The sequence below is a fragment of the Hippoglossus stenolepis genome, chromosome 6 (assembly GCF_022539355.2).
Source record: "Hippoglossus stenolepis isolate QCI-W04-F060 chromosome 6, HSTE1.2, whole genome shotgun sequence".
Classification (NCBI taxonomy): domain Eukaryota; kingdom Metazoa; phylum Chordata; class Actinopteri; order Pleuronectiformes; family Pleuronectidae; genus Hippoglossus; species Hippoglossus stenolepis.
The window spans coordinates 3,104,543-3,121,045 of NC_061488.1; the positions used below are offsets into that span (position 1 = coordinate 3,104,543).

Genomic DNA, 16,503 nt, shown 5'->3' on the forward strand with positions numbered 1-16,503 from the left:
TTTTTATTTTATTCTCATTTCTATTGATATTTATATCAGGCAGTGTCTCTGCATTACTTCATATACACTTTATATTTTTACTTCACTTCTAATACACATTATACTGTTATTTCTCTTTTCTCTTATATCCTTTAGACCTAATGCTCTTGTTTTATTCACTGTATTCTATTACGTGCCGTGACACTGTAATCTTGGAGAAAATACTCAAGTTGAGTAAAGTACCTGGGAATTGCACTACAGTAGTTAAGTAAATGTACTTTCCAGTGTTTGCCTGTCTATATGTGTTTATGTTATTCCAATATTCATCAGGATTTATTCTCTCCATATATATATAACAATATATTTGTATACAAATACCCACCTGCCTGTGGTGCTGGTTCGGTAAAGGTCTGTGAGACAGGCTGGGGAGCGTTGTGTGTATAATTGTCTCTGCCGGTGCTGATGGGGGGGGGGCCCTTTGGTGAGATGCAACACCAGGCGACTGCACGTGCCGCGGCGGCTGTGGCACGTTCAAAGTGATGACTTAGGTGCTGGAGTGCAGATTGCAATGCTCTCCCACCGCTCACTTCCAATTAGGCAGCGGGCCGACTGATGCGTCTCGGAGCAGAAGCTTCTAGTAGGCATCAAAAGGAGCAGCCGCGCTCGGTGACATCACGGAGGGAAGGGGGCTCCTGGAGCTAGGCAGGGCAATCTGATGTGGCTCAGTAAATATCATGATTAGCCTCCGTGCAACACACAAGGACAGTTTTAGAAAATCCCCCACATTTGTATCGTTGGAATAGAGAAAAACACCCAAAACCAAACATGCGCCGAGGCCTGCGACCGCCCTCGTGTTTATCAGTGTGTTTGGTTGTGCATCGCAAAGTTCCCCCGTGTTTTTAGTTAACAGAATGTGGGTTGTGAAAACATTTTGATTAATTGCCATAATTATTGTGATCATTTTTGCCCAAATGAACAGCCAGATGGCAGGATATGGTGTCATATTTGTGATCCTATCATATTAATCTGGCTCTGGGTCCGTCTGAGCACATTGTGCCGTTTGCCGCGTTCACAATCTGTCCTCGACTTGTGCCTTTTTTCGGAGCTGCAAGTTTTTATCTGATTATATTAGTCTATTAAATATTAAAGTTGAGGGTGTTTGAAAGCAAGGCATTTATCTGCATGAATAGCTTGTGTTTAGTGAAGTAAGTAATGCGCTTTAAGTAACATCTCCATCATGCATACCAAAATTAACATGAGTGTTTCCGTCTCATGGTTTTGTAGCCGAGGCCTCAGAAAGATCCGGTGAAACCACTTTGCGGGGGTGCACGGCTGCTGCGAATCCCACTTCTCGTCATCCGATCTGTGTTTTTCGACCTTTTTCATCTTGACCGTAATGCAAGAACTATTTCCTCCTCGACACAACACCAGGTCGAGTCGGTGTCAGCGCGTCCGCAGCGTTTCGTCTGGTAAAAAAAACACACATCGTCTGAGTCGTTTAGCAGCAGAAGTGTTGAAATGAAATAATGGGTCAGATGGGAACTAACGACACAATCCTGTTTTTAAAAAAGCCAGTCAAAATCTATTTGGTTCTGTGATATCAATTAACCTCCAGACAAATTTGTCAAAGGGAGCAGACTGAGCGCGATTGTTCTCTCTTTACTCGGCGGTGTCCTTGGGCATCGGAGAGACTGTTTCCTGACAGGGAACAATGAAGAGAGAGGTGTTTACAGATCTTTACAGATGGCTCCGGGCCTCGGAATTAGCTCCTCACCGCTCCTCATGTGATTCGGGGCTCAGAATTAACTTCAGATGTGTCATCAGGACTATCATCGGGATGTCTGACAATGCGTCGGTTTGATCTTGACGTGCACCGCTCACCGAGTTAGTCAGATATCCCTGTCAGACATTAAACCTCGTGGCATGTGTGCGTCTCGTTCTAATGATAGCTCACTGAAGAGAATCACATCACGGTGACTTTCACAAACACGTCGTCCTGTTTCAGACACAAAGGAGCTTTTGGAGAGAGTTTTGTACACCAAGTACTTTTTGACTGACACCTCACACCTATTTATAACAACAGATGAACACGGTTATTAAATGTGTTGGTTTCTTTCTTTTTTTTTTAATGTACAGACACAATTAAGTGGGAACATTGCTTACATGTGAGTGAAGGCAGATGACAGTTGCTGAGGCAGCCTGGGGATTGTTCAGTGATCCTGACCCTCGTTGTTAGCGCCCATCCAGCCGGCCTCCTTTTATTCCCACCCACCCCCCCCATCCCTTTTTTTTTTCCTTCTTTATACGGCATAAATCCGGGAGATGAAAATGTCATGGAGCAGGTTCATTTTGCAAAGAGGTTTTGATTGCCGTGCGCGTGTAATTGATTGTTCCAAGGACAGGGGGAAATCTAGAAATGTCATAACAGTCCTGCTTAGGTTGGTCCCACTGCCAGGCAATCAATGGGAAGTAAAAAGAGATATTGATTTGCGAGCAGCAAAAACTGTAGCTTGAGACAACCGGAGAGCGCTGGGGAAAGTGGCACAGACGTGCAGACCTGTCACTGGCACCTATGAATTACCCAATCTCCTCTGAAGATAGTGTTACCGCGGATACTCACAAAGTCCTGCGCTGGGTATTGCAGCTGTCCATTAGCCAAAGCTCCTCAGGCCGCTAACTCTCCGAGGCTTGTCAGATTAATGAAGGAAACGTTGACCTTCCGACGGATAAACGTTGATGTTCTCACCGTCACAAAAGTTTCTGCTGGCATGTTGATATTGGAAACAGAATGCCCTTCTACAGCTGGCACACCGGTTTCTGACATGATTGACACATCCTGAATAGACTCCCTTCATACGAGGGGGGGAGGGAGGGAGGGAGGGAGGAGGGATCCAGCTCCATGAAGACGTTACTGCTGAAAGTTGAGTTGTAAATACAGTGGGTGTCCAAAAGTCTGAGACCCCCCCTCCTTCTTTTTTAAATTTATTTTTACGTGTTGTCATGTAAGCACCGATCCAGTTGGGCAGCATGAACATAGCAGTAAATGTAATGTACTGTTTCCCATGTGGTTTGCTAGTTTCTCCTGATGTAATGAAAAAAAGCCTTTTGGCTCAGAAACAGGCCGCCGCTTCTGTAAATCCAGGCCTCGCTTTGCCAAGAGTCTGCTCTAACGGATAAAGGTTATAAACACTTCAACTGTCTGATTTATGATGGACACCTCAGGTTTTTTGACCTTTGCATATCTCTGTCTGAAGATATAAATTTGTAGTGACACAGATTGGAGGCTTTACAGCGGTTTATGACATGCTAAATCTCCGGCGAGGCATGCCAGCCTCTTGTTTTGTAAGGCCAGTTAGCCTGGGAGAGGCCTCATGTGGACAACATTTCCACAGCAGGCATTTCCTGTGCAAAGCAATCGCTGCTCTTCACTTTTTTGTTTTGCACAAATTCCTTTTTACGTTTCTGGCCGTTTCGTTTCATGGTGCACGTTATTCAGAAGTCTTCCTTTTTTTTCATTAAATCAGGATCTTGTGTCTGATCTTGTATTTAAAAAAAGCTAATGCAGCTTGATGTGGCAGCAGTTCTGTGGTTGACCGAGTCGGCAGAGCAGAGTTTTCAAACCGACTCAGACTTAGACGAGCGGGTATCTCGGAGCGATCCCTGCCAGAAGGTTAATTGCTGCCTCTGGAAGTCTGCGACTCAGGGCATCTGATAGAACGGCATAGAACAGCAGGAAGGGCAGCTGTTAATCTCTGTCAATTCCAGCCTCAAATACCAAGATAAGACACAAACATTCACGTAAAAAAAAAAACTGATTTAACTACGTGTAATGTAAGTGGTTCTTTCCAGGAAAAACTGTGCTCGGCCATTATTTTTTAAAGTGTTTATTTCACATGCCGTGTATTGGGGGAATTTTAAGGAACATAAAAAATGCAGGAAATAGCAATTACGTGATGGTTTTGTCTCTTTTCTATCGAAGCACCACTGGACTGGAAAAACGCTCATCTCGCCACTTTGGTGCGGGTTCTCACCGGCCCCTCAGTTCCAGTGATGACTTTGAAGAGAGTGGACATCAACTGGGAGCTTGTCACAGCCATTGGTGCTCTCCTCTCACTCTGAATACTATATATAAGACTATAAATAAAACATACCTCTGTGCTCTTGACAACTCTCTCCCCGAGCATCAAGGGTGTTGTGGAGGCCATCACTGATCTCGGTCGGCCAATCAAAACATCTCTCTTGCGGTGGATCAAGGTCACGGCGCACCGGGGCGTGTGTGCACGCCGGCTCTTGTTCACGAGGCCCCTTTCTCCATGTTTGTTTTGAAAGTCCGAATCCCATCTCCATCTCCATCCATTAGCTGGCAAGCAGTTCACCTCCAGGGCTTCTCTTGAGGCACTTTTGAAATATTGATAATAAAAAAAAAAAAAGTCTTATTTTCAGAGAGCAAAGAGGGGGAAGACATTCTATGGGACGCCCAGTGTGGGACTCCTGAGTGCTCGGCTGCAAACCCTTCATGGAGTGCCCTCTATTCAGAAAAAGAAATATTAACCACATGAAATGCATAAGTGCCTGGACAGGGCTGTTATGTCCTATTCATATTTAACTCGGAGCACATCTGCCACGTCGCTCCCAAAATGCACATTTCCCAGCGCGACTGCGAGGCGGAAAGTATCTGAGATATGTGACAACACTGACAAACTGCATTTATTGCGGGACGTCTTGATAAGATACGAGAACATCGGCTGTGATAGTGTTGACGTGGGTTTTCCGGGTGGATAGATTTAAAATAATCTGAAATAGTTATTGTCAGAAAGGGACGTTTTAATCTTCTGTGGCCGTGTTCCCCCCCCCGATGCTGAGTCAGAGTTTGCCCTAATTGGATGATGGGAAATGTGTCAATTAGAAATACTGTTGTTTAATTATCTGTTAATTGAAGCAATAATGTTTGTGCTCTATGAGTTGGGAGAACGAACAGGTGAATAATGGAAGAAGTAATTGCTGTTTATGAGACTGTCAGAGAAAATGTAATGACGTGACGGATTGCCAGTAATCTTTTGAAATTTTGTATAATTGTCTGGTTTTAACTCTGATAATTGAATCAGCTCTTCCACGAGCGCGATCAACATCTTCATCAGTATTCACATTTGCACATTTTATTTTTTATTCTGCCGTCAACACAATCAGTTTCCTGATGCTGAATTACTGAATATTGAAACTTCTGTGATAGCGGCTAAATGTCTTGTGAAGTTATGTTTTCTCATCTTTTTTCAGTCAATGCTTTTTAGTTTTATCGTGGGACATTAGAATATCTGAGTTGGTGGGAAACCATTCCTCACGTGTAGCTTCGGGGGGGGGCGGGAGGAAGAAGTTATCCAGAACACAAGGCGAACACTTTCATTGCAGTTTTGTGACATCCATAATCACTATGGAATAGGTCATTTGCAATAACACTTAACGGGCCCTAGAAGAATCAATTCCCTTTTGTCACTCAGTGGCCAATGATTGTTGTAAACATCTCGACTTGAGGCCAGGAAAACCTTGGACGCAGCACTAAGTCAATGGCCTGTCGTGAATTACATGGAGCTGTTGCACCAGCAGCGGTCTTTTAGTAAAGACATTACGTCCAGCGAAACTCTCCAACCTCCCAAGGCACAAAGCAGCTGTCATTATGTTGTCTTAAATGGCTTAAAAAAAAAAATTTACTGTGCGATGCTGCGGGACGTCTAAATATTGTAAATTAAATCATAGAGTCATTAAACTGTTGTTATACAACACATTTCAACGTCGTTAATTTCTGTCTCTTCTTTTTTCTAGTGTACATGCCTGATGAAGACGCAGCTCTTCAAGATGCCACCGCTGAGGAAGACGGAGAGAACGACCCTCAAACTGAGGAGGAGTGCTCGGAGAAGACCAGCCCCAAACTGTCTGAGGACAGAGAGCTCGACAACAAGAGCACTAACACTTACAGCAACCAGAACTCTCCCATTAGTGTCCTTTCCAATCAAGAGGCAGAGCTGGAGTCGCGCCTCAGCGACACCAGTGACAGACTCTCAGACTTCAAAACCTCCTCGCCACCTGAGAGCCAGAGGGAAGTCGAAAGCCACGGCTCCAAACACAAGGAGGAGATGGGCAGCAGCTTGGAGAAAATGAGGGCAGCCTATGCAAACTTTCTCTCCGACTCCTACTGGACGGGGATCGGGATGGACTTGAAAACGGCCAAAAACACCAGCAAAGCCAACTGTGACAGCACCAACGGCAGCACCAAAAGTGAGTTTGACTGGCACCAGGACGCGCTCTCTAAGACCTTGCACCAGACACTCTCGCCAAAGCCCATGTCAAAACCCAACCTCTTTAGCTCCGTCCACCTGTACAGGCAAACCACCAAACCCTTGGGCTCGGTGTTCACGGGCGCCAGCCGATTCCGCTGTAAGGATTGTAGCGCAGCCTACGACACGGTCGTGGAGCTGACGGTCCACATGAACAAGAGCGGACACTACCAGGACAACAACCACGGCAAACAGAGTAATTCTTCTGCCTCGTCTTCGAAATCGAGGAAACGAAATTTGCATGATATGGAAGGGAAGGAGGACGCACAGAAGGTTTTGAAGTGCATGTTCTGTGGCCACTCTTTTGACTCACTCCAGGACTTGAGCGTCCACATGATTAAAACTAAACATTACCAAAAAGTGCCTTTAAAAGAGCCGCTCCCAGTAATCACACATAAATTGTTGCCACCAGCAAAGAAACGGGCCTTTGACTCAGTGAGGCCTTGCTCCCCTGACTCCACCACTGGTTTGTCTGGCTACACCGAGGCACAACGGGCCGCCACTATCGCAAATGCCCACAACAACCGCTACGGCTATCAGAACGGAGCGAGCTACACTTGGCAGTTTGAAACGTGCAAGTCTCAGATTCTCAAATGCATGGAGTGCGGCAGCTCTCACGACACCCTTCAGCAGCTCACCACACATATGATGGTCACCGGACACTTCATCAAAGTCACAAATTCAGCCTCTAAAAAGGGGAAACAGTTAGCGCTCGACCCCCTGGCCATAGAGAAGATCCAGGGCTTAGCTGAGCCGGCTGCCAGTGACAACGAGGGAGAGAAGGTGTCTCCGAAAACCGCCTCCCCCGGGGGGAGCGAGAGGGATAGCCAGGGGGAAGGAACATCAGACAAAATGGAGGACACCGAAGCTAAAAATGACAAGCAAGAGAGTGAGGATCAAAAGGCGAACAATGGGGCTTTTAAGTACCCTTATCTCCGTGAGGAAGATCTTGAACAGGAATCGGGCGGCGGAGGGGACATTCTTAAATCTTTAGCCAACACAGTGGCCTCAGCCATCAATAAAGCTCAAACGGGGACGCCGAGCTGGAGCGCCTACCCGAGCATTCACGCCGCCTATCAGCTCTCTGGCATCCTCAAAAGCTCCCCTCTCTCCATCTCCCCCCCCACTCAGCTAAAGCAGACATTTAACCACAAGCTGAGACCGATCGCCCCAAAGGGGAAGCTGTACCACGGTGCTGTGGGAGTTGAGGCTCCCCAGGGACAGCATCAAAATGTGGACATCAAAAAAGAAAAGGTCGGCATTAGCGATGGTAAAGAAAGTCAGAATATCAAGTTTGATCTGGCGGAGAATGATGACAGCGATTGTCAGGATGATTCCTCTTCCTCTTCAAAGCTCGATGCCGACTGTGTGAATGAAGGGAGTGAAGCGATCAAAGGGAAGCTGAGCCCAGATTTCTCTGACAGAGGCAAGACACCGAGTCCCTCTGCCAGCAATGGACGCAGCACTGCTTCAGAGCCTCTCAGTGACACTCCGGATGTACTCGGCATAAACCCTCTCAGTGCGCTGCAGTCCGTTCTGAACAATCACCTGGGCAAAGCAAACAAGCCCAGTAACTCCAGAGTAGATAAACTATCCGCTCACACTCAGTCTATTTTTGCCGACATTAACCGAAGCAGCGAGAAACCGGCTTTAATGCTCAGAAATCCTATAAGAAATAGACCCGATAACACGTTTCTCTTCGTCGGTGACGACCAACCGATAGACCTGACGAAATCCAAACTCAGCATGCCGAGCTCGGCGCTGCTACAGCCCTCCGCCCCGATGCCACAGAAATATGCTTTGTCTGACATAGCGGACATGGTGAAAGTTCTTCCAAAAGCCACAACGCCAAAACCCTCCATCCCCTCGAGGATCCCGACCATGAAGCTGGAATCGGACGTCAGGCGCTTTGAGGACGTCTCCTCCGACGTGTACTCCATCCACAAGCGTAAAGGCAGACAGTCGAACTGGAATCCTCGCCACCTTCTCATCCTGCAGGCCCAGTTTGCCTCCAGCCTCTTCCAGACCTCTGAGGGGAAGTACCTGCTCTCGGACCTCGGCCCTCAGGAACGGATGCACATCTCCAAGTTCACCGGATTGTCCATGACCACTATAAGCCACTGGTTAGCGAATGTCAAATACCAACTGCGCAAAACCGGAGGGACCAAGTTCCTGAAGAACATGGACACGGGCCACCCCATCTTCTACTGCAACGACTGCGCTTCCCAGTTCAGGTCACCGGGCGGGTTCATTTCCCATCTGGAATCGCATCTCGGGTTCCTAATCAAAGACATGTGCAAAATGCCAGTGGAGCACATGACGAAGGTGGACGAGCCAGAACTGTCGAAGGTCCTCGGTGTCAGAGCCACGGAGGCGCTGGTCACGGACGAGGACGTGGACGCAAAGTTCAAATGTAAGCTCTGCTGTCGGACATTTGCGAGCAATCACGCCGTCAAACTCCATTTGAGTAAAACTCACAGCAAATCCCCCGACAACCATTCACAATATGTGGAAATGGACCGGGAGTAGTTATATTTTCCTTTTTTCCTTCATATTATCATCACTTCTTTTCATTTGCTTCCCTTTTTTTTCTTATTTTAACACACGGGTCAGATATTTCAGCCATTCTCCAATTAGCGTTGTGTAGCGTGAATCATTATTAAAACATTTCATGGAGTACAGCAAAGACACACACTGGGTAGAAGTCGTATAAGGAAACACTAAGAGATACTTTTGCACCCTGCTCAAATGCATCACCAGTAATGAAATGTATTACTGCTTGAAGAAACTTAATTGCTGATGTTTGCATGCGATAGCCCCCGGGCTATGACTACTATTTATTTGTATGATATGTCAAGTTTCAATTGTATTTCAACAACAAAATAATGAACTAATTGTACTTTACAACTTCTGCGATTACACCTGCATCCACGTGCAGCTGTCCAGACAGGTAGCCCGACACACACGACGACAACACACACGCAGACCTGTACAGTGTATTGCTATGTAAAGATGTTTTTGTGTTGCAATGATAGAAGAGAAGAAGAAGAAGAAGAAGAAGAAGAAAAAAAAAAAGCACTTTAATAAATGTTTAATCACCAGTTTAGACTCGGATTCTGTACATGACTCAAAAGGTAACTAGGCCGTTTGGAAACAAGCATATTTCACATGTAAATATATTTTAGAAGAAAAAATTAAAAAACAGTGCGTTTCATGCAACAAGGATAACAGCAAGACAGATGATACCTGTGATACCTGCACCTTTTTTACTTATTCAAATAAAGAGTTAACATTTGATAACAGCTTGTGTTCTTTCTTTTCTTTTTAAAAATCCTTTTCAAGTTGTTTCTCTGTCGGTTTGTGAAGTTAGAAGCTCGAATATGTTGAGAAAACTATTAAGATAAAGATGATTTGAACACTGACGGACAAAATACATGTGCAACTAATAAGTATTATCATTATTATTATTATTTATACGTGCTTAATACTTGCTTTATATCCTTTATGTCCCTTTAGGCAAATGCCTTTAATTTTATGTTTTTACTTCTAAGCACTAAATAAAGTTTATTATTACGTAGATCATTACCTAACAGTTTTCTCGGAAAAGTTCTCAGAAACCTTCCAATTAAAAATAGTCCAGTAATTTCCCATTAATGCTGCAATTTTTTTAATTTAAATTCAACATATGTGGAGAACTCAAGTTTTAAAAATTCCTGTTTTTCCCTGCAATTAAATCCAAATTACAAAGGTCTTTCCGTGGAAGCTCATCAGCAAAAATATCACAAAGTCATAAACTAAAGCATTAACCACTAATCTAATATTTAACATCACAATATCTTTCTGTGTAGGAGACAAAGGACAATATCCTGGGTCTGTACAGTACACTGCATTCCCCCCTTCACCCATACGACTTTTAGATACACCTCCAAGATATATCTTCTTGTCAGCCTTTATTGCTTTCCCGCGAACGCCGCTGCTGTTGCTGCAAGATGGTATCATAACAATTAAACATATTTCCTCCAGCTCTATTATTTCAAGGCTATTAAAAATAATTGCCTTCTAAATTCATAAACATTTTATGCAATTCATCTCTTTTCAGAGCAATCAAGTCCTCAATTACCTCCACCCATCAAATCTCCGGGTTTATAACGGGCAACTGACATTTGATGGTAAATGGGAAAAAGCACATGGAGCGCCGCGGTGATGTGAATGCTGTGACACCAACTTGCCCCCTATTGTTGGAAACGAGCAGGCAATCACGTTGTTCATCAGATGACTCTTAATGCAGTTAAAGTATTCAGCTATAATTTCTGCCTGCATTTATAATTACTGTCAAAGACCACACACCTCAGTGAGCAGATTAAAGCTATAAATTATTTAGTGCCTTTCTCCGCCGATGGATCTCTGATTTGTCTGTAGGGCCATTATGTTTTAGAGCAGCAACTTATTCTAAATTGGAGCGAGCGTTGTTCTCTCGGCTGCAGCAGGATGCTTTTGCGAGGGAGGGACGAGGCTCACTACACCGATTTTTATCATTTTTATGAAGCATTTATTTTTGTTTTTCGGCTCGTTTTTTTTATCCACAGCGGTTCTACATGTGCAGAGACAAATCATTATTCAGAGCATATATAGGCTACAAGTACGTTTTGAGGATTCAGCACAACCCAGTAGAGCTTCGCCAGAGGCTAACCAGAGAAAAATGCCATCATCAGTGCAATCATAGAAGGAAATTAGTTGTCTCTGACTGTAATTTGCACTAATAAGTCAAAGTCAATGTGGGAATTATTGTTGGTACACAAAAAATGTTATATAGCCGTGCAAACTCTGGAGGTTAGTAAGACTCGAATCGCCATTTTTAGGTGCATGAAACATTGCAGGGTTGGAAATCGAGCTGCACGATGCTCCCAAATATAAACACATGAGTTATTAAACGCTGATAAACTTCAGGTAACACGTCTCAGGTAATGAAGGGAAATTAACCCATAATTCTTTTGATGCTTTATATTAATCTGTTTTGGATGTTTGCATATTAACACAGTTAATCGCAGCGTATATCCAACACGTCACGGCTAATTACAGATCACACTCTCTGCAATTACACACACACACACACACACACAGACACACAGATAATCTCGGTTTATAAACTGATTGATTATGATAAAATATCACGCACAGGAACACGGTCATACATGAACACACACAAATGTTGCAGTATTCTATATTAACCAGGGCAGTGGGCAGATGACTCAGTGATGAAGCCTGACTGCTTCCATGGTTTCCTCCTTAATGAAAGTGGAAAAAATACATGAAATGAATAAGAGGAAATGCAGTTCAAAGTGAGTGCAGTCACGTCCTCAGACCTTTTCTCTCATGGAAACGACTCTGAATGCAGTGAAGCCTGAAGCTCACACACAGATTCTCACCGAAGTCCGGCTGTAGAAGGATTCTGAAATGAATTAAAGCCTCAGAAACGTCTCAGTCTGACTCTGCAGACATTTTGTACAGCCAGTTACAGTTAAAAAAGTTCCCATGGCTCGGTTGAAAAATCAGATTATGCACATAAGTACACTTGCATTGCAGACGCAGTGAAACCCAACCTTAACAAAAATCGACGCCGGCTCGCATTTGCAAATCCTTTGTCAATCTGTCGTTAAACATGCTATCAAATAATGATAAGTGTGCGCTCCTTGCTCGCACTGGCGTGCGTCTGGCTGACGCTGATGTGCCGTAATGGGGCAAATGTGCATCAGAATGTTCCTGCTTGGGTTCACACAAAACATTTACACTGTGCCTGACTTTGCTTTCGCCCCTGTGCCAGACGAGCGTGGATTCTCTGCATCATCTGGCCTGTAAACTGGAGGAGGAGGAGGAGGAGGAGGAGGAGGAGGAGGAGGGAGGAGGGAGGAGGGGGGGTGTTCATCACACAGCAGCAGGGTAATGACGAGCTCATGTGTTTAATGAAGGGCTTTAGAACTTATAGCTATAATGACCCACATCCTCACTCCCTTTTCTCCCATTTACTCCGTCCGAAGTCCTCAGGTTATTACGTCCCTCTGAGAAATATCCCGGGAAAAAAAGAGAGAGACGCTCATCCTCTGCACACACACACACACACACACACACACACACACACACACACCAACACAACACACACACACACACACCAGGAACATTTCTCTGTCCCATTGTGCTGCTGTGGATAAACTGACACGATATTATTTTCAAATGTGAAGCGAGCAAAGAAAAATGGCAGATCTGAATCCTGCACCTTTTTGCTCTTTTCTTTTCCGCGGGTTGATAATAAACTGTAAAAAATGTGCTTTCTAATGAATTCTGCCTCCTGAGATCGTGAGCGCTACAAGACAAAGAAGAATGCATGTATGTCTGCACCCCCAACATACATCATATCTTCCAAATAGCCCATAGTCCTAATGGTGTTGCTTCAAATATGCTAATTAAGCAAAAATAAGTGATGAATGGAATACATTTGATCAATCAAGGAGGCCTAAGCCCCCGGTGCTGCATATTCATTGTACATCATGAATATGAAACCAAAGTCATTTATCAAATATCAGTTGCACATTTGTATCTTATTAATCATACATGCCGAAACTTCTGTCTTGTCAAAAAAGCTGAAGGTTGATGAAGCACTCGCAGGAAAAGGATTAAACTCGGGGAACTCGGGGCAGCGCTTCACTTATAATGCATGAGGTGTTTTCAAACTTCCAGAATCTTAAACAGTCCGTGGATCCTGGCTCCTGATGACGTGGAGAGACGAGTTCCCGGCGCTTTGCACGTTTGGGTTTCTGACTTTTGGGATTTCCACCGGTAATGACTGCTCAATAATTACAGATATTCACCAGTGCCTTGCTTGGAAAAAGGGCTATTGATTGATTTTTATAACTTTTGAGGTTTTAAGGGGGGTGTATTTCAAAGTACTAATGTAAATAAATGTATTTTTATTTACAATTTAACGTCTTGGACAATAATTTACATTCAGTTTAAGACTTATAGGCAGTAAAATATCATAAATGTTCTACAACACAGTGATTAGAAGATAAACTGATTGTTTTATTTGTCAAAAACCATACAAATATGTCCCAGCTGGCCGTACGACTATATTATTCTGTTTGTTTACATCTTATTACAGCAAAATATGTTATTTTATCGGTCAATTTAAATCACACGTCACATTTTCTTAGTAATAGGAAAAAACCTTTTAGCAGAAAAACAAATGAATAATCGATTAATTGCAAATTGAGTGAACCGCAGACGAATGAATAAATGAAATCTGCTTCTAATTCAGCTGATATATAACGTTTTTTTTTTTTTTGTGTGTGTCTGTAACGACACCATTAGCCGCGGCAGAACCTCTGTGTAACAACGTGTGGAGGTTTTCATCACCGTCATATATTGGATGAGAGAACTAACACTTGATTGCCAGCAGTTCATCAGTGCATCCCTCATATTTGTCACCCGGCCCGCCTGCAGGCAGCGTGCTAGCTCAAATTGAAGCTGACATCTTCCAAATATGAAAGCAACAAATCACACGTTTTTATTGGGCCTAATCTGCAGCCTCGCCCCCCCCCCCCGCCGACGTCAGCACAATCACGGACGTTGCTCTAATTCTTGCCGTCTGGCTGCTCGTGTCTCCCGATCATCTCCGGACCCGCACAGCAAATGGCCAGAGACGAGGGGGAGCTGGGGGGGAAGCTGGGGGTGGGGGGGTGACACCTGTGCTTATTAGGAGGCTTTAACGTGTCGTTACGAACACGTGTAGCTCGTGTAGCAGGGACAAGCTTTTGTTTAATCCTCGGATGAGCTGTAAATACAGATTGTATCTGAAGACTTGCTGCAACACGTTGGATCAGCTGACAGATGAGGAGCAGATGTCCATTTGATTTGCTCGATGATTCCGTTGTTTCACATTTATTTTTAATTATCTTGAAGCAGAGGAAACTAAAAAAAGCAGACTGAAGAAAAATGGAGTATATGATAGATAATTAAACTTATGTGTTCCTAAATTATGGGGGAAAAAACATAGTCCTGTCAATTTTAAAAGCGTCTTCCTGTTTTGATTTGTCCAAGGTTCGTCTTTCGTATATGAGGAAGCAGCAGGAGATTGTCCGGGTCAGACTCGTTGTTCACAACAACAGGAAAGAACTGAGGAAGCAACTCAACAACTAAAAGCATGAATTAAACGTTAAATATACAATAAACATCATAATCACACATTAAGATTCGTTGTCTTTCCAAGTGGCTCCTGCTTTTCATCCAGAGACATTTGTATTCTGTTTATTTCCAACATCAACATGTCCAATCACTCGCTGTGTTATCACTTGGATATTCTTCATATTGTAATTGGGGGACTGACCCTAAAAGAACCAAAAAATGGGCGGAGCCTCTGACTCTGACGTATTGTGTTCTCTGGATAATTTTTCTGGGAAATGTCCGGACTTCTGAAAGCAGCTTTAGAGTAAAGAAGTCTTAAAATGTTTGTTTACTTTGTTCACACATTTAGTTTGTGTCGGGCTTTAAACAGGTTCCACTGTCTGAGTTTTCCTAAAACCTCACACACTGTGTGGAGTAAAAACGATAAGTGTAGTGCGATGAACTCTAAGGATGTTGAATGAATTCATTCTGGTTCGCGCTGCTTGTCCAGATTGTCGTGTTGTGAAGAAGCCGAGCCCCTCAGCTGCTTCCTGCTCCGTGTGGACAGACACAACAAGAGGAACCACAGAGACTTGACAGAAACCCACTCGTCTTTTGTCCCATTCTCACCAGAGGGAAAAAAGGCATTTTTCGTCGGAGTGTGATACCACAGAGTGCTGGTGTGTGACAGGGGGGGGGGGCTTAAAATGTTCCTCAAAGATAAACTGAACTAAACAGCCGCTGCCGAGAGGAACAAGATAACAATTGACTGCAGCTTTCTGCAGGTTGGGCTCCAGTAGATGTATTGTCAGTGTCATTTCCAGCTTGACATTGGCCACAGTCAGAATCAGAGGGGAGCTCGGGCACATGTGACTCCACCAAGGCTCAACAGACCCCTGATGAAACTAGATCCAGATTTTTAGTTTGGATCTGCACCAGATATCCCTCCTCTAAACATGCCTTGTTTTTAAAAATCAAGATCTGTGAATCATTATCTGCAAAATCAACAAAAATATTTAAAAGCAAAACATCCCGTGTCCGTGTTTTCTTCAGGATTACGCAAAAGCTACTGGCTGGATTATCACAGAACCCGGTGAACAAACGTGTCTGGAAAGAACGTGACATTCGATTTTGGTGCAGATCTGAATCAGGGGGATTTCTTAAACATATTCCTTGATTGCTCAGAGAATAATTAATGCATCTTGAAATCAGCAAATATGTCGTAACAACCAAAACAAGGATCTTAAAGCTACCAAGAGGCTCCACAGAGCTGAGGACGGCTGATGGTTGGTTCCATCAGTGACCCTGAAGTCATCCATCGCTAATATAAAGATAAAGATTAGAGCAGCTTCAATAAATAACGATAATGTTCAACAGTAACACAAACGAGTGAAACAATGAGTGAGCGCCGCATCTGCTTGGCCCCGTCCTGGCTGGGTTTTAAAAAACGTGGCCCTCGGCAGAGCGGCGCCGCGTCCGCTCGCTCGACTTGTTGGATTCTGCAGGAAACTTGATGGCGGATGATGAAACTCACAGCTGTGTTCTCAGATCCTCACAATTACACAGATGAGGCCAAGGAGGAGCTGCGCAACATCTGTTTGCTCATTTACGTGTCAGACACAAAACATCAGACGTGACTGATCTCACTTTGACAAAAACTTGGGAAAAAACGATGCGTCCCGCCGCCGCCGCCGCTTTCTGGCGCTGAGAATTACACTGATTGGTCCGAGGGGAAATTACATTTGAAAATAAAGTGCTGCTGATTGCCCCAGATGGGGACATTCCGGGGGACAGCATCATTACTATTACTTTGTTTTACTAATGCAGTGTTTCTGACGGTGGATTTTTCTTGCAAATTATAGCAAAATGAACAATTTGGATTATTTCATTTGTTGACTTTCAGCTGCGAACATCTAAATCCTCCAGTTTCCACATCCATAGCACTGTGAGGTTTAACAATTAGACAAACTCAAGGATAGAACCCTGGAAGGAATTTGTGTGTCAGCAACTGTGCAAAGTCGTCTTCCTCTAAACTGACGAA

At 44.0% G+C, this 16,503-nt stretch overlaps 1 protein-coding gene across 1 annotated transcript in view; it reads left to right on the forward strand.

The window, feature by feature from the left end:
• The window catches only part of LOC118111472 (teashirt homolog 2), a 40,013-nt gene extending 30,408 nt beyond the window's left edge, over positions 1-9,605 (forward strand). The window contains exon 2 of the mRNA XM_035160102.2: positions 5,797-9,605. Within this exon, the coding sequence (XP_035015993.2) occupies positions 5,797-8,837 (3,041 nt within the window). The 3' untranslated portion in view covers positions 8,838-9,605. The remainder of the gene's footprint in view (positions 1-5,796) is intronic.
• Positions 9,606-16,503: the final 6,898 nt, after the last annotated feature.